The sequence below is a fragment of the Cariama cristata genome, unplaced genomic scaffold, assembly GCF_000690535.1.
Source record: "Cariama cristata isolate BGI_N322 unplaced genomic scaffold, ASM69053v1 scaffold36222, whole genome shotgun sequence".
Lineage (NCBI taxonomy): Eukaryota > Metazoa > Chordata > Aves > Cariamiformes > Cariamidae > Cariama > Cariama cristata.
In genome coordinates, this window is record NW_009606102.1 from 13,206 (window position 1) to 41,084 (window position 27,879).

Here is a 27,879-nt window from a genome sequence, read left to right on the forward strand (position 1 = left end):
GAAGAGGTAAAAGTCCTGACCAATAACATTGATTAAATGTCAAGGTATCCCTAAAGCTTAATAAATTATGATCGAGAATAAATAGCTAAGTAGTCAATCGCTTTTGCAACAGCTGCAGGAGATAATGTGCAATCACATTCTCTAAAGCTTTAACACATTAAAAGGTTTTCCAGTTAGTAGGTTTTTTTATTCTAACTTCACTTCACTCTATCATCACTGGGAGAAAAAGAACTGCCAGCTTAACTATCCAGTGTTTAAATGATAGAGAAAAGAAGGTGGTGTCACAGATGTTTCTGTAACACACCTCTGCCTCAGCACAGTAGCAAAGCTAGTCTCTAATTATTTCCAATTAAGCAGATTCTTTATACATAGATACCCTAGTAACTGACTGATGATGATAAAATCCTCAGTGTTCAGTGCAACTCAGACTTGTGCTGCGGACAAGTGTACAGCATAACCATCCGCTGTAAGGAAACGGTACCAAAAGGAGCAGCTGAGGAAACAGCGTTCGCTATGACAAACATCCAGAGCCATTTGCCTTTTCTGCCTTTCAAAGTTAATCGCTACAGTGTTTTTAATTTGGTGAGGGCAGAAAGGCTCAACCACACCAAACATCATCTCTTTCTTGAAGGCAAAGTTTTATAGTTGAAAGTGTTAACTCAGCTGTCCGATAGGTTTCCACTTTCCCCATATTGCAGTATTCCCCAAAGAACAGCCTTAGTGCAAATAATCAACAATTCCAGCTCTCTTGACTTCAGGGGAGTTGTGACAATTTACACCTATGCCCTATGTTTCCATGTTGAGACTGACGTAAGATAGCTGCTCTGACACACAGCATCACTAACTGTTCAGAAGAGAGCACCGACAAAACAATAAAGCAGTTCATCTGCTTTGAAGTGGGAGTTAAAACCTTTCCGATGGAGTAAATCTCACGTGTGGATGGCGAGAATGAAATTCTTGTTTGAGAATTAAGTAACATATGAATTGGATTTGCGATGTTTTTAGAACACCAGGAGTATCATAAAATGGCAGTGGCCCCATTTTTTGCACTCTTCTCTAAGCAGGGCCTAATTTGCACATGGGGACCATTTGTTACGTTCACCATTATTCTTGCTTTCTTCAGCTCCCCACAAATCAATACAAATCCTGTCTTTAAGGTAAGGACTGTACTGGGCATTCCATCTCAGGGAGTGACCAATCTTCCTTGAAGCAAACAAGTTTGAAGAAAACAGGAGCAGACCAAACATAAATCCAGTTGTCTTCAGTACAAAGCCACTGATTTTCACCATTTGTTTTAATTAAGGCTTCACCAAAAAGAAATATATAGTACCATCTTTAATAGCTGAAAATTAGCACACTCCTTTCAGAACAAATGGTCCAGGAGCGCCTTTTGTGTCTCTACCATCAATTGTCTTCCTGAACAAAGTAGTATCTCACTGGTGGCCCTGGCAAGTCTTCCTCTCCATCAGTCTCTGGAGCAAACGATACTGTCAAATCCACATACTTCTTATCAGCTGATGGTTTCACAAGCTTTTGCATCCTACAAGGGAATGAAGAACAGTTTGTTAACGTACCAGAAGGAGGATTGGCAGTGGGAATTCAGGACCAGACTAGGATGAATTTCACTGCCGGCAATGAAGCCCAATATACTAGAAACCAGATTAAAATGGAGAATAAGTCGCCTTTTAATTTTGACACAGAAGCTGTTCCTCCACCTGAGGTACAGCAAATGGTATCCCATTTTCTTGATAGACTTAGCCCATTAGTGAGCTATTACACTGATCACTAACAAGTGCTCAGTACAAAAGAGAAAATGGCCAGTTTCAGACGGGATTCCTCACCGACGCAATCTCTCTTTCCTACTGAGGCACAAGGCATAGTTGGCTTTCTGTGCAGGATTTCTGTCAAGGAGGAGCAGCAAGTTCTCGGTCTACCAATAATGGCTGGTCTTAATACATTATTAGGGAGAACCACTCCAGTGCAGACACGAGATACACAGTTCTGATGGAAAGTAATTCTATTGGTGTTAACACTTAAGTCCTGGAATTTGGAAGGTGAATAGCAATGAGGGGGAAAAACAGCCAGGATCTGGGACTTCTTCCTCCGTAACCACAACAGGAGTTTAAACTAGGTAAGTGTGTCACGTTTTAGAGCAGCTTCCCCCCCTTTGCTCTCCACAGTCTCAAAAGCTATAGCTGTTGCTTGGAAGTTGTGCAATAGAACACTGAAGTAGGCGGCCAACTAACCTCACTTCGTTACGTATCTTTGGATGTCTCAAAATTATTTTCTTGCCAACTTGGACCACTAGTTCATGAGGCCAGCTCAAATGCTAGGAGGCTGGGGGAATACAGTCACTCTTTTCTATTCCTCACAGGTCACTTAGAGTCCACTTCTCGCTATGCTTTAGCACACTGGTCAAAAAGCTGCCTTCCCCAAAGTACTTGTTCCCTTGCAAGAGCACAAAGCATTAGCCTCTTCTCAGAGATACTGAGGTCATAGCTATTTGTATGAGGAAGCCCCAAGCTACAGAGGAAGGCAGATAACTACGCCTCTAAAACTTGCTTTTAAGGAGTATGCTACCAGTCAATGCTGTAATTCTGAAATGAAGACAAGAGTCTTGCAACACTTGTCATATTACAGTTAGAGAAAGATTTTAAACACCTTAAGAAAAAACAAACACACAAGCAAGAGCAGAGTTTGCTGTGCAAATATCTTATAAAGCTTTTGGGACTGCTTGTAACTGAACCCCAAGTTGCTGTAACTACATGGAAAGCTTGAACCGAGTCTCAGGGTAATAAGAAATCCTGATATTCACAAGAAGGCAGCTTTACACCATGCCTTCGACTTCATTACACACCACACTCATTCAAAATGATTTATACAGCTGCAGGAGAAGGAATATAAACAACTTGTTTTGAGACAGGCTGTACATTCACATGTAGTATGCCAGGCACTCTAAAGGCAGTACAACTTAGAGGCTCTTCTCTCCCTGGAAGTTTGAAGTAGCTTGCCCTTAACATATACTCCTCCTTTGCCTGATGTCACCTACTGGCAGACATTCAAAACACTACTGGTCGATGCATCTACTTGCTCTAGCAAAGCCTGTGAGCCCTGACCAGCATATGCTTCGCAGGGGCTGTGAGGAACAAACTTTGAGCTAAAGAAGTTCAATCATGATGTAAGGTAGAACTCAACCTGGGGGAGATCTGGCTGTTACTCTGCAAAGGCCTATCAGTCAAAAACCAATGCCCTGCCCTCACACGCTCCCAAACTTCCAGTTTGTTATACCCCAATTTTCTGTCAGTGAGCAGCACTGTAAAGCCTTGTGAATGGTTTCCTTTTTAAAAGGGCTAAAGTGAGCTAGAATCTCAAGGAATTACTATGAACTGAACAGATTTTTCAGAAATCTCAATCTGTAACCAATACTTTAGCTCCGTCCCGAGTAAGTGTTCTCATTCTTTCAGAGCTAAGTTGCTAAATATTACCACTAATTTTAAGCCAGTTTAAAAAGGTTTGATTAGTCTTGTTCTGCTTGAACCAAGGTACATTCTTTCCCAAAAAACCCTTACTGTCAGACTTCTTCGGGTTTCTCATTCTGGCATTCATATCAGTTAGATTAGCATTTTGCAAGTCTCCTGTCCTCACCACAGAAGTTAATTTACTTTCTCTTTTTTCTTTTTTTTTCAAAAGGAAGACATTACCTACTTTCTTTCCCAAATATTAACAACTAGCAACCACTTTGAAAGAAAACACTGCTGTGAGACACATGTCCTTATGATATAACCAGTGAACATATTTTGTATGTGCACTCGCATCGCTCAATCCATTTTCCAGTTATACTTACGTCAGCTTTAATCTTTTAATGTGACCTGGCATCACAGGAACATACAGCATTTTGACTCCCTGTACAACCATAGTTGGTTCAATTCCATATTTCTCCTGGAATTCACAAATTAAAACTTATTAAAGGACTAGGACAGCTGCACAAGCCAGCAGATACTACTACTACTACTACAACTAATTATTCAAAACCATAGGATCCCAACCAGAAAACCTGCTAACAAATGGATGTTGACAGAAGTTTTAAGACACATTTGAGCCAATCAAATTAACAAAGACTTTGCAAATAGGCTTGCATGTGTTTAGAGACATACCCATTGACATTAATTCTAGAATTACTCTGGTTTGAACAATAACTTTATAAAAGAAAAAAAAAAACCCCAAACCACAAAAATCCCCAAACCAACAACTCGAAACAAGAAAACCATTTCCTCTCATCTTGTATTAACCCAGTACAGCAGGTAACTTACTCTGACAGCATTTATGAAGTCCAATAGAGTAAAATCCTCTTTCCCATAAATTATCCACCTGTCCCAGATTGTAAATGATATCCCGTTTCTGTTTTAAAGAGAGAAGGGTTGTTTGTTACTTTAGAACGTGAACTCAGGCATATCCTTTAAACATATATTGAAGGACTGCTAAGTCTCCTAGCAACTTGCTGTTTTCTCTTGAGCAAAACTCTCTTCCCTCTCTGCTGCCACTTCTCCAGCCCTTTGACCTGGCTAAGTACAAGACACAGTAAGAACTCTGAGTGAACACAGTATCTGGCAATGAACTTACTGAGTTTTCCGACCTACTGTAAAATAGCTCGTGTATTGACTAAGACGCAGAAGCGTGTCCAGTCTGTGCAGACAGGATGTTCATTAATAACCATGTTGCACACCTAACTCATCTAGATTTTTAAAGCCTCGCGAGCAACAGCTTCCACTGAAAATAAAACTAAGCCCTTAAAACCACCATTTTTAAAATTAGGACAGAAGTGTATATGCTGCATTTCCCAAACAGGAAGCTCTTGAGCAATGCATTATGGGACACCCTTGGTGGTACTAAGAATATCACTTACACTTCTAGCAGTACATAGTAAATGGCTAATAGAGTTTGATTGCAAGCACTAAGTGATACATGATCTTCCAAGTTTAAAGAACAACAAAAAAATAACCTTGAACGTCTATAACCTTTAATTGGAGTACAACCATGAACTGTGGTTCCATCATAGTTCTGCCATGCGAGCACATAAGGCCTTAACCTGGTTATCTGGATTTAATAACTGAACAAACTTCACACTTGTTGTAATGGCTCACCAAGTTCTAACTGTCAGTTAACAGGTTTCCAAATACCGCCCTTCTGCCCTTGTCCTTCCTACCTGATTTCTGTTCTTCTTACTTCCGCAGTTTCTGTAAAGACCATTATGGGAATGGCTAGGTTGAGAAAACAGTTCTTGTATGCCTCAGCCGGGTAACCACCCACAACTTTGATGAGTTCCAGTGCAACCTGCAGTAAATAAGAATCCCGTAGTTCCATGAGACCAAACACAGGTTTCAGGTACTGTGTTATCAAAGCTAGTTTAGTTCAGAGGCCAGCAACTACCGAGTAAGTTGTTAATGAGATCAGCCTTTGTCCAATTGGCAGAGTAAACCACATCTGGAAATGCAACCCAATATGCCACAGAAATAAATTCTGTTGCTGTTAATGGAAATATTTAAAACATTCAAAAGTGTTCCTACTGTAGGACTCTTCCAAAATTTTTAAATTCAAGAAACCTCCACAAAGCATGCAGTTCTCTTGAGGTGCATGGATGTGAACTACTACAGAACAGATCCTTTCCACTCTTGGCAGTGGCGCTCTGATGGAAGTTAGTATCAATTGCAGAAAACAAACCAAAGTGCTGACCCCCACTCCTCTTTTTGGTCAGCAAATCAGAAATAAAAGCACCAACAGCTTACCACATCTAGAACCAAAAGCCACCTTTTGTATTGGTACACGAGAAAAAAAAGTTTATTACGTTTGAAATAAACCCATTTCCTTAACGAGGCTCTGTCAGGGTAGTGTTAATCAATATCCACACAATAGTGGTTTTAGGCAAGGAGCAGCAAGAGAAAGAAATAAGCATTTTAAGCAGCATGCTCACCAGTCCTGATACTGCAGCAGTAGCTGTTGCAATTGCAGGAATAATCTTTCCAGCAATGCGTTTTGTTTTGAACCGATCTGCTGGTTCGATGTTGTACATCTTGGCTCGCAAGTTTGATGCTGCTGTTACGAAATCTATATGGCCGTTACTATCGTCATCTTTTTCAAAGGAGATGGGCTTCATTTGCAAGTCATCTACTCATAAAAAAAAAAAAGGCAAAAATTATTATTAGAAAACTGAGGATGTCCTAAATGTAAGTTATAGGGAACTAGAACCTTAACAAATTCCTTAACAAATTAAAAATTTCACATTCTGGAGCTTGGTGCCTTACTTACAACTTGCTTTCCCATGCTAGAAGCAGAAATGCCCCTCTCAATTGCGACCAGGCACAAAAATGAGATTCCAGCATCCTCATTTTAACGTATTTAAAAGATGCTGAAGACGACTTTAACAGCCTTCACAATTTAGGATAATTTCTGATTGATTCCTGTAAGCAGTAACTCTCAACCTTCTCGTACCAGAATCACTTTCAGTCCACCTGGGATGTAGCCAGCACCCTTTCCCTCCTTTGAAGTCAATTCCCTGCTGCCTGCTCACTGTCATCAGGGTTGTATTTACATGCAAGAATACGAGAGAACCCTAAAACTTGCAGGAATTTCAGAAATACAGAAGCATAGGGTAATGGTAAGCAATAAGGACAGTTACCTGCACAGCACTTCAGAAAGCTTTAGATATCAGCTACCTGCGTCTTGCAGAATTACAGAACTGCTTTATCCAGAGACCTGAATGTCATACTACTGGCAGTGCAATTGCAAGATGTAATTAAGCTACTCACTTTCCATAGCTTCATTGGATAGTATCGACTTCTCCAGCTGGAAAATAGCATTTCTTTCATCCTCACTGCTGACTGGAATATGATCTGGTTTTCTTGCAGTTTCATCAGTCTGTACAACCTGCAAGTGCATGCAGTGCTTGAGTAATAAAATACACGAACTTCGTACAGCACAAGTGTGAAGCGTGCTAGGCTTCCTGTCTTGCCTGCAGTCTTTCCTCCTCAGTTCAAGAGAGAAACAGACTTACTGGAGCAAGTCCGGCCAAGGGCCATAAAGATCATTAAAGGACTGGAGCATCTCTCATATGAGGAGAAGCTGAGAGAGCTGGGACAGTTCAGCCTGGAGGAGAGAAGGCTCCGTGGGATCTTATCGATGTGATGGGGGGAATAAATACCTGATGGGGGGAAAGTATAGAAGGCAGAGCCAGACTCTTTTCACCGGTGCCCAGTGACAGGAGAAGGGTGTATAGGCACAAACTGAAGCACATAAAATTCCCATTAGAAACATATGAAAATAGTTTAAAGAAAAAACAACAACAAAACCACAAAAAAACCACCAAAAAAACCCAACCAAAACTGTGAGGATGGCTGAACACTGGCACAGGTAGCTGAGAGGGGCTGTGGAGTCTCCATCCTCAAAACCCGATGGGACACATTCCTTGATGACCTGCTCTAGCTGCTCCCACTTGATCAAGGGGATCGGACTAGGCGGTCTCCAGAGGTCCCTTCCAACCTCAACCATTCTGTGATTCTGAGTCAAAATACCAGTTTTGTCTCACAAGGCAAGCGTTCATGAGACAAGAGTTAACACTGGGCAAGAAAATATGAAAATACCCTGGAATATTTGCTAATTTTAAATGATGACAAATGCTAGCCACTGCACAATGACACTTAAGCTGTTTTGAAGTTAATGCTTCAAAAATAAACGTAAAAGTAATGACACTTCTTTTATATTACCTAGAAAGAAATAACAAATTGACACTAGTTCTGGATTGCTTTAAAGTTGCTTAAGAGTAAAATTTTACTACTTTTATTAAAATAGTATAGACTCATATAAGCTTAAGAAAAGCTTGCAGATTTACAACCACACTCATGTATGGAAAATGTTGCTACAACAAATCATCTGGAAAAAGCAAAAAACCCTCACATCTTACATTTAGCATCTGGTACATAGATACCTTAGCTACATCAAGTTAAAGCAGTCCTGTATGCCACACTCATGTTTCCCCAAAACGTATTTAATTTGTGTCTATTTCTCATCAGCATCGATGCAAGAAGTAGTTGGAGATGTGGGACACTGCTTGTGGATTTTTTTTTTCTTTAAACTAAATATCACACTTACTTTGTTTGAAGGTCTGAACTCCGGTACCTTGACAGCTGAAATAATCTTCAAAATAGTTTCCTCTGACAAATCCTGTTATTAAGAAAAATAATTTAAATTCACATCAGCTCAAAAAGGTCCCCACAAAGAGACTGTATATCCAGTAGCATTTCAAAGAATACCAAAACCAAAAAATCCCACAAATGAATATTCAATGATGTTGCAGTGAAACATCATCACTGAAACACCAAGTGACATTTCAGTTGCCGCAGTGAACCAGAGTGGCGTGAAGTGCCTAGCACTTGAAAAGTGAACAGAACTTAAGAGTAAAGGTGACTTTCAGGAAGATCCAGTTGGAAAAGAAAAAGGGTAACAATAAAAACAAAGGATAAGCAACACAGAGGCTGTGAGTAGTAAAAAATAAAACTCCCAGACCGTAGCTAAGACACTTAATTAAAAAAAATGCCTTAAAGCGATCTTCTTTCAGTTTAGTTACTATACTGCACAGGAAACAGGTCCATCAAAATAAGAATTCCCAAGTTCAGTGCCCACTGAAAATACCCAATACACTATCCATTTCTCCTCCAGGTTAGGCATTTAAACAAAGACGACTAAATGTAAGTAGCGCTGAAAGACAGATTACTTTAAGAATCACTTTAATCAGCTCTTGGAAAGAACTAGCAACTGTACATGGGGCCAAAACTGAACAGGTACATCCAAGTCATGCAATGGGAACACTGTTACAGTATGGATTACCTTTTCTGTGAAAGGAACACAGTACACTGTTGCGAAGAGTTTTGCTGCGCTCACAATGAAACCATAGTGCCTGAAGAAAAGAGGAAGGTAATTATTTTTGTTTAGTTGGTTTTTTACTTCAGTTGCCCAAAGGTTGGTAATCATATTCAAAGAGATCTTGAAAACACACACAGAGAAACAGAATTTCCACCCTGCAGCAGTACAAAACAGATGACAGGTTTTGAGGGACTCACAAGTCCTTCCTAAAACTAAGCAAACTTTGATGAGTGAAGAGTTATTTAATGAAAACCCTATTTCCTTAACCTCTGCAGTCAAGAAAATAACTACAAACGCTCAGATGACATCAATACAATAATAAAAAGCTTCACCTCAGAAATACTTTGATATTTGCCATGATCTCAGTTTTCACCCAAACTCAAAATGGCAATTCGGACAGTTTCTCAAAGCAGGTGTAGATACGCAGCAGATCAAGGCTTTTCAATCCTTCAACCACATCAATTTTTAAAATTATCTGTAATACCCAAAACCATCTAGATCAGACCCAAATTGTGATGAAGAAAAGGGGTCTCTCCACTAGGTCGTTCTAGGTAGTCAATTTAATTTGGTACATCCTGCATTTCATCACGTGGGCCGATGTGGGCAAGGGGGTACAACAGCACCAACTCAGTAATTCTATAGTAACACAACAAATGAAACTGGCTGTTCTAAGCCATTTCGCATTAGATGTTGTCAGAACTTCCCACAGCACCCTCCAATCCCATGTCAGTGAAAGTTAAATTACCTCCAGTGAAAGTATGAGACAGCTCACCAAATCTGCCACAGCGCAAGGCTATGCACTAGCGCCTACCAAGTACCAGTCCAACTTCTACTGCTACAAAGCCACTGCCTTGCACTTTCTGCTGTAGGATGTTTTAGGGGATGCCATAAAACACATCAGTGGCAGTACCATACTTACAAAGGATCATTAAATTCAAACTTCACTGGGAAAGGTGGCCTCTTTGGTGACTGCCAAAACAAACCTGGTAAGAAGACAGACTTAAAATGAAATCCTAAGTAATTAGGAACAGCAACACATGAGGTATGCCATGAATTCACAACACGCACAAAAGGGCATTTGCACTTACTTCCATCTTTTAATCGTGTATCAAGGGGAAATGAATGAAGGAGCTGAAGAGCCTAGAGAAAAAGCCAGAGTAGCTTTAGTAATTTGTCATATACACATTGACATGACTACACTAAATCAAGCTTTCTTTTTAGTAATGATGTGAAATCTTGATATGGCTTTTGAGACACTCCAACACATAGCTGAAGTAATTTAAAGAGTTTAAAAAAAAAACCCCTAAGACGCCTCTGTCAAGATGGAGAGCTTACTACTAGACAGAGTGACTTGCCCATTCATTCACAGGGCAAAGATAACAATGTCACCTCAGCTGTCCAAAGTCCAAGCAAGACACTTAATCCAACAAGCAAAGCGATCCCCCTACCTGTTGTCACTTTAGGATTCTTGCATATTGATTCACAATTGGGAATGTAGTGTTGTCTCAATGTGACAACTACCACCAGGGCTTCCAGACACACAGATATGGTCTGTTTGCTAATATACAACATCATGATCACATCTTTCCTACAAAATTATACACACACCCCCTTTAAGCAAGACTGTGAACCAGATTCTCAGAATGACCGGCTCTTACTTCAGTCAACCCTTCTGTGACATCTTTGAGAAAATCAGGGATATGAAGATGAGTTCAGTAACAAAAGTTAAGTGGGGGCAACAGAAAGTCACTGTTCTTTACTAAAAGACACCTGATAATCCTGCTGCTCTGGAAAAACACAATACTTAGCTGGAAAAATGCCAACAAAACTGCATGAAGACTACTGAACAGAGCTACTCAGAGTGAGTTAATAAACCAGATTAAAGTGCTGCATTAGAAAGAGGAAGAGATGAAGCATTTTTAAGTTCCAAGTACAGTTCGTTATTTATGAAGAGATGGAAGTGAGTGCAAAGACTTGGACACCTACTTATTAAGGCTATCAAGTTTTCTAAAATCCTCATCAGTCTAGCACCACCTCATTTCCAGGTCTTACATACCTTATGGCTAAAATACTTCTCAAATTTTACTCTTGCTAGTTCCACACACTGACTCCAACTTCGGGGTCTTCTACTGAGTGTTTTAATAACATGAAAACAGCCTTCTAAGCTCTCCCCTGATTTTATTCTCTAGACAGAAAAGGAAACAGAAAAATGTTAAACCAGAAAAGGTTCCTCCCAATCCAGTCAAACAGTAAATATGTTTTTATTAAGTTATAGGCAAAAGGAAACAGACGGTCACTTTGTGAAATATTATCCTTTATGTGACCTTCTCCACTGGCTTTTTCCCCAAGTGCTGTGGTCTACTTGATCTATTTCCACCCAGCCCTATGGACCATAGGCCATTATAGACTTACAGAGAGAAGCAGGCCACACGTGAGACTTTGGCTTTTAATGATAAGACACACCAGAAATACTGTTCCCATGAAGGATCAACTAATGACTTGGCCAAATAAGTCTTCAGGTTTTCCAGATAAAGTCAGAAAATAACCCAAATCTCACTGAACTTAAAGAGAAACCAAATCCATAAAGCATTAGTTTAAACCCTGTATTTTACCCTGGCAACATCCTCATACCTGTAAAACTTCTTCTGCGGATGGATAGGTCTGCCAGAATTTGTTAAACAATGAAGGCTTGTGAGAAAATGAACTTTCAAACTAGAAAATAAAAAGAACAAACATCATTTTGCAAGAAGTATATCAGATCCTCCACTTTCCAAACACACACTAAGCTGTGCTGAACAGCAGTAAGCTTCCTCCCTTACCTTATCTCTTGCCCACTGTATTGTATGCTCGATGGCAGCTGGGAAAGACTTCAAGGTACAAAAAGGTATTTCTTCTTCTGGTGGATCTCGCTGTCATCAAGGACAGTTGTGTGTAAATGCAGGCTTATTAAAGTTTATTGTTAATAATAGCATCAATTTCTAGACTATATAGGTTTAAAACTTGACTGTCACAAAATGCAAGGTGGCTTATTTATGCTTACAACAAAATTTGTTTTATTAACACTTAATATATCACTTCCTGTCTATGAAGAACAGTCTAAACTCAGTACTGGAAAGCAAAACTGAACTCTGAAACACAAACAACAGAAGAAATTGCCAGTCAGCTTTTCCAAGATGTGCAGTTTGCATTCACATACACTCTTAACATGAAATACGTCCTTTCACTCAAGGTCAGAAAGACTTCTTTCTTTGTGGAGCCTAGCAAGATCGTTAAGATGTTCAAAATCCTGTCTCTGTGTCCATGCGGCACCATTTCATGGTGCTCTCAACCAGTGAATTTCTACCTTGTAAAGGCAGTTTCACAAGAACTTGAACAGAGGGATACTGCAAGAGTTTGAAGGTTCATACCCCCTTCCCCATTCAAACATACATGTTATGTACGCTTGTAGAAACTGGCAGCCTAATTCCTACTACAGAGGCTTGTGCTTCTCCTACCTGCCTGTGGATGTGATATTCACCAAGAACAGAACGAGTAGGGAGAAAGCAGTTCTAAGAAAGAAGCCCAAAAGTACAAAACCAGTTTGCAATGCCATTGTGGGCCTAGATTCTTATTTAGAAGGGAATTGTCAAGGAGAAAAAAAAAAGAAGTCAGTCCCTTAGAAATGCCTCAGAATTAGGACTTTTTCCAGACCTTGTGTTTCATGATTCATACAGTAGCTGCTTTTAATTATTGGCCTAGGTGTACTCATCAGCTAGGTAGCAGACATGATATCTCCAGTCTGCTCAAATTTTATTTCCTGTGAGCCTTTCTGCAGAAACCAAGGAAGTAATTATTTCCTAATAGTACGGTTCTTCAGCAACTCCGATAGGTTGCTTATTTTAGACAGATACATAAATGATTATAGAATCAGAGGACATTATGGCACTAGCTACAGAAGGTAAGTGATGGTCTTAAAACACTCACGTGGCTATTATAGGACTCTGTCAGATGGGGCACAATAACTTCCGTGTGTCCTTTCGTTCCCATAGTTCCAGAGTCTATAAGAGGACGCAGGTTTGCTACACAACGACTGACATGGAAAGACACAGACTATCAGAACACAGCGTAATCACTACATTCTTGCCTTGCAGACATCACCGGGGTGTAACCAGAATTGGCTCTAGGCACTTTGAGAGGAGTGGAAAGCTTACATCAAACTCGGGGAAAAAAAGGGATTAAATAAGAAGAGCTATTTCAAGTTAGATCAGATTACCATAAACCTGAGCCTACCTGGATTAGGAGCATTAGTAATTTTTTTTAAATGTAAACATCTCTACTTATTAATTTAAATAAATATTCTTATGCATAAATAATTCAACCTTAAGACTGCCAAAGTATTCTCTCCCTCATCAGACTTTGACAGCTATTTATTTCCAAGAACTGACTCCAAGGCTCTCTGCCATGCGAACAGTAGCACCCACACAACAGCAGTCAGTTTCCACCTCGAATATAAACCCCTTCCTCCCCACAGCCAGCATCCCTACAAAGGAGCAAGATATATCTGCGCAATTTGCTATTAGATCTTATAAGCAGTTGCAGATCAGGAAGATTAAGAATAGAAAAGCAGAGTTCACACAAGAACGTGAAAAGCAGCCCTCGCTTCCTTTCCACAACCTACCTATCAATGTATCTCCTTGCCTCAACATTGTCCAAAGCAGTCACAATCACATCTTGCTTGGTATAGAATTCATCGCTGTAAGTGTTCTCAGTGGCTGGACAAACCTTACTAATATAAGACTCAATCTTTATGTAAGGATTGATGTTCAGAGTTGCTTCTGCTGCAGTATAGCTTTTAGGTTTCTGAAAGTATAAATACATATATATATCTCAACAATATTCAAATAAAGAACATCTGGGACACAGAACGATTGATTTCATTTGCTCATCAGACAACAATTCACTGACAGAAATGTTAGTATGCAAAACATAATGAAGGAAATTCTTTACTCGTATACCTCCCTCACTAATGTCTTAATCTATCTTCAGTTTTAGCTTTATTTGAAGTAGTGTCTCAGAGACCACAAGGTGAAAATGATTAAATGGTGCAGAAGTGTACTGAGTAACTGTGATGCCCCATGCTGCCTCTCATGTTCTCAAAATGCCGTAAGAAAGCAGCAGTTCATGACTGTCAGAGGATAAACCCATTAGTTATTGCGACTATGTCTCTGCAGCATAGACATCAAACACCTGTGAATAATCCCATTACTGCAAGGCCTTCCACACAAAGCCAATTTCAGAAGCTAAACTGTAACAGTTCTTAACCTACCTGACACTTCTAGCCATACTACAACATTCAATTATCTAGAGGTCAGCATTTAGAACGGCGGAACTCAAGAAGACAGTGTGGCTTCTGAAAGCTTGCAGAGTTCACCCTCCATTTATCTATCCATCCAAAATGTAATCTGTGCCCAGATTTGCTAAACACAAACAGGAGGCAAAAAATTCAGCTGCTAGGTTTTGGGCAGAGGCATCCCTTTTCCTCATTGCTGTCAACATCTGAGCCATCTTTTTTTATTTTGTGCTGTGTTTGCAAGTACAGGGATATTCTCTCTGCTTCTAAGGAATTAACAGTTTCTGTATCTCGCATTTACTGAACGTAAATGTTTTTTTGCCAAGCTATTTACCAGCTTAATGAAGACTGAATTAAGTCAGAAGATAGCAACCTTGGTGAAGTTCCGTTAGCAGTAGCACTTCTATTGAGAACACTTCTGCCAGTGCTGTCTGTTTTTTGTTGTTCTGTTTTATTCTCTCCAAATTTCAATGGTATAGCAAAGCATTTCTGGCATATTAATGCATGGCAGCTTCTTATGCAACACAGCATTCCTCACCCAATTCTCAAGTTCGAGAGATTTCATTAGTCAAAGACACCACTACAAATTAAGATCAGACCAGCAAATTTTACTCAACTGATACTAGTGATAAGTGGGATGTCAACATAGTTATTGGTATTGTTTTAAAAGATATTGGATGTCATGACAGCCTTTAAGTCTTTTCTGGACAGAAGTACATACAAGTTCAGCTCTCGGTGGGGACATAGGACAGGGAAACAGAACAATAGTCCAGAAAGTTTATTGAACAAGAAAGCCTACCTGTATGTGATGAGGTCGAAAAAGAAATTGCCTGTTCAGGTTGGATTTCTCTATCAAGTCTGGATCTGTAATTGTAACCTAAGCCAGAAGGGACGAAAGCAACAGCTGAAGTTACAATTTAAGTGTAGCACTGAGCAATAATCTTGATGAAATCTCTGCAGAAACTTATCAAAATAAAGCACTCCTGTTGGCATCCACTGTGGCTAACAGCTCTGCCTTTACTGACTGATTAAATTTTGTTTTAAAATCAAAATACAGCAAGACTGCTCCAAGTGTGTTCTGCTTCTAATTGCACACTACTTCCACTCTATGCTGAGACCATTTTACCCTCTGCACAGAGATCAACCTGAAATAAGGCTTAGGGTTAGATTTTCAACATTTTTACGTAGTCTTATTATTTAATTATTCCTTGTCACATTATTTTTTTATAAGCAAAGTGAGGTTAACAGGTGACTTACCAATCCTTTGTCTTGCCCAGTACCAACACCAAGAAGTGCAAAGTTTTTTAGCATTTCACAGCCTATTGCTCCACAGCCAACCTGAAGAAAATTACATTTTTAGAGTCAGAAAGGTAAGTGAAAACCACGAAGACACCAGACAAGTCCCATTACAATTTTGGACCATTTATTCTGCAGTGGCACACATCATCAGGGCTGCTCTCATTATTTTGAAGACAGTGGATGTTAGCTGTACCGACAAACCATTTGCAAAAAGTGTAACAGCGTCAGACATACTCACCAAGAAAACATTCAAATCATGCAGCTTCTGGCACAGAGAGTCTCCAATACAAGCCCTCAAGGCATCATACCTATCTCCCCTATGCAGGCATAGGAGACAAAACCAGAAGACTAATAAGTTCCCATTTATCATGGTAGTATTATTGATGCCAAACTGCACTTTGACATGAACCGAGAAAATCAGACCGAGTCCCCTATAATTCCTGTTCCTCCCACGCTCCAATGGAACACACATTCTCAACCCCAAACCTATCCCTCCAGCAAAGGGCACTGAACTAATTTTAAAAGACATCTTCTGGGCCTGCCCGAGTCTCAGATGTGAACAGTACATAAACCAGCAGACTGTAGTTATATTTACCGTGGGAGAAAGTCTTCAGAGCCCATCTTTTCTAGAGGTGTTACAATGTCTAACATATCTATATATAGCTGAAAAAATAAAAACACACAATAAAAACCTGTGAAAAACAATCACGTTATTTTCATTTGAAAAACAAAGTAACGATTTTCTATGTACAACAGAGTCTAGAAATTTATAAGCACTAAGTTTTTACTGTCACTGGAAGACTATACAGCATTCAGTTCCCTACAGTTTACTTCACAGGTTTTAGTGGACAGGAAAAAGCACCTGGACACAGAGAGGAAAAAATCTCACTGAAATGTGTGCTGCGAGCTTCTGACAGGCATGTTACCCCTCCAAATTAAGACTGTGAAGTTTTTAAATGTAGCTTTATTCTGACACTTATCCCAAGTCTGAAAGCGCTGTTCTTACATACAGTAGCTTAAGCTGACATCTGGACTATATCACACCTTTGCAATGTCAGGCCAGTACTCTCCTTGCTTGTGGGAAAAGAGAATGTGATGTCCGAACACCAAATACGAAAATTTTAACTAAAACTGGCTGCACTTCTACTGTACACACAGAAGCATATTTTTTCCTAAATTCAGTCTCAAGTTGTTTGTCTTCCCCCCCGCCCCATTATAGAAGTTGTTCAGGCTATTTTGATTATACAGCATTGACACACCACCATACATTCGTAATAGCACTGTCAAAATAAAGATCCAAAACCAAAGACAGCCTTACCCACTGCTGCAATGGAGAAAATTTTCCTGTTACCGCTTTCAAGACTTCCTGGCTAGCAACACCGCCCACGGCTGCAGCCAGAGGAGCTAGAAATCCCTGAGCAGTTCTAGACAGCCATTTCACTACATTTCCATTCACCTGAGGCTGAAAAATAAGACATAATAACAACAGATTTATCCCTTCAATCGAGAAAGTCAGTGCTTGACAGTTTCCTAGATTATTGTTCTTCAGTAAAAGAAAATTATTTCACTCTGACTAGCAAAAAGGTTTCCAGCCAAGACAGATCCACTGTATACCCTGTACTTGTAATATGCATTTATCTAAAAGCTGGATTCACATAGCCACAGAATGTTTGGTTGAACCTGTGCTGAAACACCATTCTCTTTCCTCACATGGCCTTCAGAAAGCCAGCTGATCCATCTAAAGATGGATACAAAGACCAGAACCAGGACCAACAACTAAAGCATGACCTTTAGGCAAGTAAATGAGAGCATCAAAAATGACCCATAATGATGATGATTCCTTACTCACTTTGTTTTCCAGTGTTTCACTTATAGACATGGCTATTTTCAGCATTTCCTCAGCATCTTGAAGGCATCTAGAAACCAGGGTAGAAACAATAATGATCACTTAAACGTTCCGGAGCCCTTCTAGAAACACAATCAAGGGAGAAAAAAAACCACCTGGATACAGTAGGAAGAGTTTGGAAATTTATATTGACTTTAACAGTGAGCATTAAAGATGCACTTCTAAATGTTACAGTTAGCTCCAGAACACCAGTCTCAGTGGAGAAGCCCACGTGCAGGTCCAGTCTTGCGATTCATACTTTGTAAGCAGCTTTGTCTTGTTTAACTCAAAATTATGCACATCAAGAACTACAGCTGGAAAAAAAATACTGAATATGAAAACCAAATCCCTCAGACTTTTTTTTTTTTTAAATCCATAAGCTACAGGATAATTCAGGAATCAATGAAACAACTTTTGCATATTAATGTCACAATGTGACAAAATTGGAACAGAGGAGGACTTCCTTCAGAAGCATTTTCTGTCTACCTGGGCCCAGAAACTGCCATCGCTATATTGGGAATGCCCTGTTACAAACCCAGACATGCATCAGGTAACATTTTTCATCTAGATTTCAACTTTTCATTTCTATGTCGTCTATTAAGGTACCCTGCTGCACATCAAACCAGTAATTACAATAAAAGGAGAGATCTGCCTGATTCAAGGCTTAGCAAACACAAGACAGGTGCATTACCCAATGTTTGGTCCACGACCAAAGCTCTCCTGGAAGTGGTTCAAGGCAAGCATGGCAATGTGGATCTGCAAAGGTGCCTGGGAAGACAACAATAGCTGTTGATCAGTTAGAAACTCAAGAAAACTGAAGGAAACAAAACCAATTATTCTAACTCTTCTGTTACCATTTCACTTCCTTGACTCTTAACCATACCTCTCCAAAAAGTCTTTAAATAGCATTAAAAAGTTAATTTGAAATATCTTACACTAATGTTTTTACAAACTGGGATTATGAAGGATTACTCAGTAGTAAGCTCAGAAGCAACACCCTTCACACACATTCAGCACCCACTTCAACCAAGTTCAACTAAAGAGTTTCCAAAAGAATGTAGTGCTGAAATTGGAAAAATGTGGTCATCTTCTTTTAACTACATATTACAATGCATTGCATTTTGCCAAACATCAATATCAAAGCCCAGCATTAAGGGTCAAAAGTAGAAAATCTGAACAGGCAAGTCAGACCTTACATTATCAAAGAAACAAAAAAATCATTAGATCAACATTTTTTAGTTTAAGATTTTAATGAGTCCAAGATTTACATGCCTTGCATGTCCATAATAATTAAAAATGTGTTAAAGGCAAATACTGCTAGCTTCCTCTCAAACTTTAAGAATTCCTCTGAATCATTTTTTCAAAGAAAAAAAAAATTATTCTTACACTGTTAACTCCAGTTTCTAACCAATCTGTGATCACCTTCTTGTGATTATCCCAGGTTTGACGCCAGTGTGATTTTTATCCATCACGCATCATTAAATACAGGAAAAATCATTGTGTCACTTGCAAAATTTACACTCCCATAAATTACAGACTTATCAAAACCTGGTATTTTAAACAGCAGAAGTGGCTGAGCTATGCGTTTACAATATATTTGGTGTAAATCATGGATAACAAGTCTCTACAGTGATCTAAAACATACTGCATATTCTGTGTGACCACACAAACTGATATCTCCCTTATTTCACACTTTAAACTCATATTTAACTACTACAGAATAGAGTTAGAAAATTATATTGTTCTACACATAAAGCTGCAGATTACATTCCATGTAGTTTTAACATTAAAGCACTTATGCCCAAGTCCCCACATGCTAATTACCTCAGGCTTGCTGAAATCCGCAACAAGGCATAATGGATTTGTTATCTGCTTCTCCAACCGTTCCTGGAAAAACAGAATTCATCATAACACCACACCCACTTATGGACACGACAGTCACTGCTACCTGACAAAACAATACTCCTCCTGGAGAGAAAAACAACCAAATATCCTTTCTTACTAGCATTGCTATTATTCTTACCATTAGTAACGCCTCAAAAGAGGTATAAAATAATCATCTACTGCAAGTTTTGTCAATCAAAAATTGTCAGAGAGATGTTTCACATCCTAGTGCTATTATTCTTTCCATTAGTAACGCCTCAAAAGAGGTATAGAAAATAATCATCTACTGCAAGTTTTGTCAATCAAAAATTGTCAGAGAGATGTTTCACATCCTAGGGGCAAGATCCATCTCTTAAACTGCTCTGAGGTTGGCTACCAGAGATTTTGTAGGCAACTGGCTGTTTGCTTGTAGAACTTCCCCGCTCAGGAAGACCATGAAGCTACTGCTTCACAGAGACCACATACTGAGCTGTGCATTCTCACATCAGAAGCACCTGGTCCTCACTCCAATGCTCTTTAGAAGAATGTTTGAGGGTAGTTAGGATCTACTTTCTGCAGGCCCACAGAAGGGACACAGCGCCATGTAGTTTGCAACCCCTCTTATACAAACTCATCCAACTGTCTCTTCTTCTCAGAAGGCCAGCAGGAAACCACGTATTCATAGACCTTCATGGAGTTGCCAGCAGTACAGGGATAGGCTGCCCATCCATTTTTTTTTTTCCTCTACGCGGGCAGGTAACTTTGAAATATTTTCTATTCTTTATGGTTTGGTAAAATGGTATAAAATTAGTGTAAACCCAAACTACGAGTAACCAACTCATGTATCTGCTGAACTTCCAGTGCTCAGACCATTAACACTCAAGAACCCAGTTACGTCAAGCACACACTTACAAAGTAAAACATCTTAGGTGTCTTCACTTGAACAGCTATGCCTCCATGTAAGTACGGCTCCATATCTGACGTATCACCAATGCTGAAGGAATAAGGTGACACCACTGAAAAGAGAATAAACTGATAATTAGAAGTGTTGTTGAATACTACAATTCTGTATACAATAAAGTGGAGTTTTGCCAATGCTTTTTATGCTGTAATTTTGTAGTGTGTGACCTTGCTTTGAAAGCATAAAAACAGCTGATCCTCCTAACAGGATTGTCCCTCTCTGCCAGTTTCTGGGCCAAAGTATTAGTTTCACATGATCTGTTATGAAATAAGCTTTTTAAAGTGGCAGCAGATTTAACAAGAATTCTGATGACCACAGCTCTGTTAACAAAAATGAAATCACTCTCAGTTTTATTTAGACTGTGCACAGCAGTGTCCAGTATACTGCTCAGAGTAGGATTTTTAGCCCCGCGACTAGAACAACAGGCAATCAAAAAGGGCAGCTGGGGCATTCAAGTCACATCTTTCCTCTCATCCAACCTGAAGCATCATTCTTATAAAGCAAGAAGACACAAGAATTGTTAGTTCATGGAAAGCTGAACCCAAAAGCTGGGCTGTGATTAAGAGGAAAGAACTGAACACAGCATCAGCACTAGCAAAACAAAAGGGTCCAGAGAAAACAGACTCAACCATGTTTCAAGTGTACTGTTTTTGTCTCAGACCACAAAATAGTTAAAACCAATCAACGAACCCCCACCCACCCACACTCTCTTCTGCTCCAGACAAACAGGCATTAAGATCTTGGAACTGGGCAATTCCCCATCATCCAAAATGAGCCAAGCAGTAAGCCTTGAGACACACATGATGCAGACCAAAGCAGGGTAAACATAAATCATGAGAATCACTTCAAAAGCATGCTTAGAAACAAAGCAATGTCAATGCATCCCTGTTCACTTAAATTGTCACCCAAAAAACTACAAGGCGAACAGTGACACACAAAGTGTGTGTCCAAAACCATGACAGAAGCACAGGCATTAGGGGACCTTCCAAAAACCAAAAGTTTCATCAGCAAACTGACAGTAACTTCAGAGGCTGCCAACTAGTTTCCACAAGCATAGAGTTTCCATGGTTCCTTAAGCAGCAAGATGAGTTTGGAAAGACTTTACTAAATGAAAATGGAGTCAAGACAACGCCAGAAAGTCCTTTGCACCAGAAAGCAATTTTTTTGTGCAAGCTCACTGGAGGTCTGCACAACCCAGCACTCCTCTGGCTACCGTAAACAACACTACAGTGAGCTAACACAGGCCAAAAAATAAATACCTTGCAAGTAAGACAGCAACAGTTTACCTGTTATTTGGTGTGTGGATCCATTTAAGCATGACATTCCATTAACTTCCCGAAAGGTTAAGAACTGTCCTGTTTCAAGCCTGTGTGGATGATTTTCAAGGCAAGTGACAATACCAGGATTTGACTGAAAACAAAAATGGTAAAGTTAGCAAGGAGGGAAGTGCCTTGTGTAAACAAGTCACACTTTATCATAGACACATAGCTTTTTGCCTACTGAAACTGCAGCTTATACTTTTAGCACCTCAGTGCTGCCATAACAAGGGAGTTACCTATGATAACTTTTTCAGTCCTGTTATTTTCAGTTTAAGAGTGTTTTCATAACACAGCCTTTCTCATTTCTACCTTTTACAGTTCTCAGCATTCTTTTTCCAAACCAGAAACAGACTATATGTACAAAAAAATCTTCAAAGACATTAAGAAATAAAGTCTTGTGAAAGGTCCTGATTATTCCATGCTTCCTTTCCATCCGATCTCCTTAAAAAGGACCCCCCAAACTCATTCTTGAAAGTGAGGAAGCTTACAAAGCTGGACATCCTTAAATATAGGAAAGCCACAGCCTCAAGAAGATCACAAACAAGCTTACACTTGCAGGAATCTCAGACAACATCTCATCCTGCTACAGGATGTCAAGCCAACGTCCCATGAACCAGAGACCCCTCAGCAGCCTGAGGACAGCTCACCAAGATCTTGTGGTGCAGCTCAGGCTGTAACATAGTGGATTTGCAAGCAAGCCTGGACTGTAAAATCTCCTGCCATCCCTTCCTGAGCTCCCAATATTAGAAAGACTTCAGTTATGTAGCATAAAACTAAATTACAGTGGACTGCATTCTCTGTGGCATGGACAATGGTAAATGAGTTGACCAGAGAAAATTCTTCTCTGATTTAGGGACAGAATACCACCTTGACCCTGTCCACAGGACAAGAACAGTCACTTGATGGTGGTTTCAGTATTGAGTTGTAATTCTGGTCAGTTTTACACTTCAGAGAGTGGAAGCAAGACACAAATAAATTCAAGTACCAGATTATGAATCCAGGATATATATAGATAGATATATATATATTCATTCCTTGACATTGCAGGCAATCAGCACAAGCCAGGAAACATAACTGTGTACTCTTTATGTAATTAATGAGAACAACCAAGTCATCCATTCCCTTTTAAAGATACCAAAGAACAGGCTACCCAAATCATCATAAGCTTTAATTCAGATCAAACTCAACTTATTGTACAACCCCTTCTAGTTTGGTTACTATTACATCTAGACTGGAGATGCGACAAAACACTTGCTGCTGGATGAGCAAGGTTATAGCCTGGACTTCCAGAGTTGAGAGAAGCAGCTAAAATCATTTCCATTTACAAAACAATAATACAAGATCAAATGAACATCCTCTCTAATATCCTGCGCTGCAAGTATTAGCAATAATATCCTTCTCTTGTTGCTTCTGCTTTGGTAGGTTAAAACAAACCCTTGAATTTCTTTTCAAAAGAGGCTCTCAATCCCCTTGATCATTCCAGTAATCCTTCTTTATATGTGCTGCAATTTTGCATAAAGAAGGGCTATTCACGCCTATTTCAGGCTTCCTTAGACAACTTAACCTATTCCCACACCAAGGCTATGTCCTATTCTCTCTACATCTCCTCATTTCTTCCTCTCGCTCTCAAAAAAAAGACTCGATGTTGTGATGTTGCATTCTCAGTAACGAGCAGGAGGCATTGGTATGCTTTACAATGTTAGTACGTTATCACTGACTGGTTTTGATCAAGACACCAGAACATTCTATACTGCCGTTTTCAACTGCTTAGCTGGCTGTTGAAGTGAAACACTCCGCTTGGTCATATAGCCAATAACGAGTCATCATAAAAAAAACTAAAGCAGCACAATGACTTCTATCCCTTACTTGTGTTATATTTGAAATGAAGATCTCCTTTGGCTCCTCTCCCGTTGTATCCAGCACTTCAAATTCATCACCAAAGTCACAAAACAACCGTGAACATATTCCATATACATCTGCACTGATGAACTACAAGAGAAAGTAAAAATCATGAGTATTCCTAAAACAGCACAAGCCAAAGGAATGACCTCTCACATTGTCCAAGGCCACCAGATTTAACTTCTACGGTGGAAACCTGTCATAGGCACCCAGGCCACTGATCATATAGCACAGCATTCATCACAGACTTTGAACCTGCATGAGCATTTCTGAACCCCTACACAAAAAACAGGAATCACACCAATAAACAGCAAAATACTGCCAATTTCTGCTACTGTTACATTCAGTCTCAACACATTCTTTGAGAACAATTATGATTTAATAGTGAAAAGTATTTCACAGAATTTTTTTTTTTTTTTTTTTTAAAGAACCAAGCTATGGTTATCTGGGCCGGTATCCAGATAACACCAGACATATACAGAGTAGCAGCATCATACTCCCAAAACTCACACTGCTCCTTCAATATGCTATCTGCATAGGACTATATACCTCATAACCAGCTTTCTCCATTTCTGGATAGAACATGCTGGAGGTCCAGAATACTCACTGTATGGATTATTCATGTGTTTAATTTTTTCTCTTACTTTAATAGGTGGCTGCTGAGCATGACAGAAGTCATTAATCTTCTTCTGCAGCAACAGACTTACTTCAGTCAATATGACACACTGTGAACAAGAACAGAAATAAATCTAAGATATGGAAAGCAATCAACATCTTCAGGCTAGGGAAAAAGTAGTACTAACAGCAAGTTACTCAGGTGTCCTGATTCCTTGCCCCTACACAACAGAGAACAGAGTCTTGAGTGAGTTTTCTCATTACACATTAGAACAGGTGGGTTACTGCTCCACAAGTTCTGGAAACAAGATGAGCAAGAGCAGGAACAGCAAATTCTCACTCTTTATTTGGTTTGTGTTTTTCTGGTGGTTTTTTTTTCTTTGGTTGGTTTGAGTTTTTGTTGGTTTGTTTGGTTTGGTGGGTTTTTTTGTTGTTTTGGTTTTGTTTGTTTGTTTGTGGTTTTTTTTCCGGCAGCTGTGAAACTCAAAACCTAATTAGAATACTTATGAAAACAGTTACAGATAATCTCAGAGAAAATGTAGATCTTGAATTTTAAGATTAAAGTTAGCAAAACAAACACAAATGATACTCATCAGTGCACACCAAGAAGTTTGCAAAAGCTTCAAGTGCTACTGCTCATCAAATTGCAGACATACAATTTCTGCAAGCATTCTTTCAAAGTTTAGGATAGCATTGGGTTACAAAGCATATGTGCTGCGTCCTATTCAGTTATACATGGCTTATTATAGCTGGGACATTCAGAAACTCGGTGAGCTTGGGTATAACCAATAGCCACACAGTAAAAGTTCCCAACTCAGGCTGAGCCATGCACGCAGGCAGGAGACAGCTGACTGAACAACTGAAAACATCCTCATTTCATCACAGAGGAGCTTACATTTCATTAGATACATACATACATAAATGATCTTTCTAACTATATAGCCTGAGTTTCTACTGCCTGGAATACAGGACACAAAATATACATAGAATATCTGTGCTATGTAGCTGCAAAAAAAGTCACAGTTTCACCTTCGAACAACAACAAAAAAATTGTATGCCATTCTCACTTAGCTATTTATCATCATAGTAAATTCCATAAGAAGCATCACAAGAAAGTGCTGGGAACACAAACCTACTGTTTCAGCCTTGTAAAAACACCAAACACGACCATTTCGTTAGTCCAAATACAAGATCTACTTCCTTTACATCATCTCAAAATGTACTTCAAGTTTGATTTCATTTTATTTACTTATATAAAAAAATTCAAGTTGTTTGCTCTGAGCAAAATACCACATACAACTGCTTTAAGAGTGACATACCTGGTACTGCTTTAGAAAAGATAGATCTGTGGTTTCATCTAGAGGCACAGTTGATGCTGCTACATGGACATATGGATTGAGTTCTGCTATACGATGAAGTGTGGCCTCAGCCCTAGAAAAACACCAACTTTCAAGTTTTTTATGCATCTACAAAATTGTATTTTCAATACAGAATTTCATACCACACATGCCTTACAAGAGTCCTTCAGGATGTCTCCTGGCAACAACCACCATCTCGTTTATTCACACTTAAATTCCCAGCAGGTCTGAGGAAAACAGCTCTGTCCAATATACAACAGGACTCTCTGATGGTCTGGTGTCATGACTGTTTTCTACTCTCACACAGGTGGCCGAGAAAGCCCAAGGAAGAAGTGCACCCTGGCCCCCCACTATTAAATGTACATTACAAGCTCCCTATGGTAAGAAGTGAGATGTTTGACTCAGACAGAACTCCAGTCCCAAACTAGACTTCCCTTAATACCTACCTGGGCACTGTACTTAAAGCCGGTAACTCCCGAGAAAGGCTTTAACAAGTATTTGATATGTATTAGCAGCTCTTGGACAATGAACTGTTATTTTGACACTGTTACTCCTAGTCAAGTTCAGTCCTCCCTTACTCCCAAAGACTTCACCAACCTGTTCCTTTGACTGGTAATATCATCTTCATGGATGAAGAAGTTGATCCCCAAATCCCACTTCGTGCAATGCTTGGTGTCATGAACTGTAAGTGCCTAAGAAAGTTCAGCAAAAAGCATTTACTGGGACAAGTGTACGTGGTCATAGCACCCAAAAGGATGGATTAAGCCCCACATAAAATGCTGGACGACTAGCACTGCAGAAGACTTAGTTGTACCATGTGTAAGAACAAGCTCCTCCAACTTCTTTTCCAAAAAAACTTACTGTTTGAGAGAGAAATGCATCTGCAATATGCATTTCATTAAGCATTTTCCTCTCAGTTTGCAATGATGACAGCATTTAAATACTGAGGATGATTTTTGCCACACTGCGATTAAGAGGCAATTGCGATCTGTAAATTAATGGACTCCCCAAATTACAAACAAGGGTTTTTTTGATTGGAAGAAATATTTTTAAAAGGCCTCTCTCTAGTACAATTAATCCCAGCAACACAAAAGCAGTTGTTGGATTAAAACACCTAACGATTCGAACATCTACACAAAAGGATTCTGATGGATGACAGAATAGGATAACATATTTTGAATAGTTTGGCTTTTGAGTTTATACCACTCCATTTAGGAAAGGCCACTTTGTACAAAAGGATTCAACGTCTGATAAGCAGCTGGCTAAATTATCACATGAGGTATTTCAGAGTGCAGCGGACATTAACGTGAGGCTCTGACCATACCACTAGAACATTCAGATTATTACAAGTTTTCGCCCCCAGGTTCTCAAACGTTTTGCAATCCTTCTACTGAAAGAGTTTCAGAAACTTAAGATTAGCTAGCTAGGAGCGTTGTCCCTTTTCCTCCTGCTCACCCAAGAATACCCAACAACAGAACTGAATTACATACCTTTACCCCAGCTAGAATTATATTCTTGGCTGAAAAAAAAAACACAAACAGAAAGAGAGAGGGACTGTTACAGATTTCTGGCAAATCAGTAAGTGAATAGTTATGTGGGTGGACAGTAACAGTATGTCATTGCTAAGAACTTCACAGCTTAAGGGTTTGTTCTCTTTTACATTTGGCTCAAGCAGCCTACATCACCATTGAAAGTAGAATAACATGAGAAAGGTTAAAAAAACTCTCTGCATTTGTCATTTGTCAGCTGTTCATCCCGTAAGTGTGATTACAGACACACAAATGGCAATAAACTGCAAAACCCCAGGACTGTTCATTAAAGCCAACTGAAAGCGTAAACACCCCAGGTAAGAACCAAGACATGTCTTGCTTATAACAGCAAGGGAAATTGTTAAGGAGTCTCTTGCACCATGGCAGTTATGAGTTTTTCACCAAATTGCATCTGTTCTCTTACCTCCCACCGCCCCATTTCCTACACAGGGATAATTCAGGTTCTAGCCATTCCTGTATTACATTCATTGATACTGAGGCCTAAAGGAATAACTTGGATTATCCACCTTTAATCTTCACCCAAGACACAAGATTTTGAGTAAAGCGATCCAGCCCATGGAAGCACATTTTAAAGTAAAATTTGAAATGTTGTTCTAGTAAAATGCTTACTAGAGAAAAGACTAGGATCTTTCCTGCATCTGCTATGTTACTCATACGCACCATGCACATATAAATTCATTTGGATACTTCAGACATGATTATTACATCTAAAATAAGATTTACAAGTATTCTGGGACAGTATGTTTACACACACTTGTGTCTGCTTAAATAAATGTCACCTAACTTACCAATCTCCACACCAAGACCACCTATACCACTCAGGAATACGTGGGACTGAGCCATCTTCTGCATTGCCGTGTCTCCAAGAACATACCTCTGGCGACTACA

The 27,879-nt window shown here is 39.4% G+C and overlaps 1 protein-coding gene across 1 annotated transcript; it reads right to left on the reverse strand.

Annotated features, from left to right (window-relative positions):
- Nucleotides 1-930: 930 nt before the first annotated feature.
- UBA6 (ubiquitin-like modifier activating enzyme 6) lies at nucleotides 931-27,879 on the reverse strand (the record flags this gene model as incomplete). Its single annotated transcript, XM_009696238.1, has 31 exons — nucleotides 931-1,540; nucleotides 3,845-3,939; nucleotides 4,311-4,398; nucleotides 5,204-5,331; nucleotides 5,969-6,162; nucleotides 6,804-6,921; nucleotides 8,143-8,214; nucleotides 8,878-8,947; nucleotides 9,833-9,896; nucleotides 10,002-10,053; nucleotides 10,970-11,098; nucleotides 11,545-11,625; nucleotides 11,733-11,822; nucleotides 12,877-12,982; nucleotides 13,571-13,752; nucleotides 15,042-15,119; nucleotides 15,500-15,580; nucleotides 15,780-15,858; nucleotides 16,137-16,204; nucleotides 16,860-17,003; nucleotides 17,391-17,457; nucleotides 18,118-18,194; nucleotides 19,251-19,313; nucleotides 20,202-20,305; nucleotides 21,537-21,660; nucleotides 23,436-23,558; nucleotides 24,113-24,193; nucleotides 25,403-25,514; nucleotides 26,039-26,133; nucleotides 26,932-26,960; nucleotides 27,780-27,879. Coding segments are annotated over 31 exons (3,030 nt in total), but the record flags the coding sequence as incomplete, so codon positions are not given.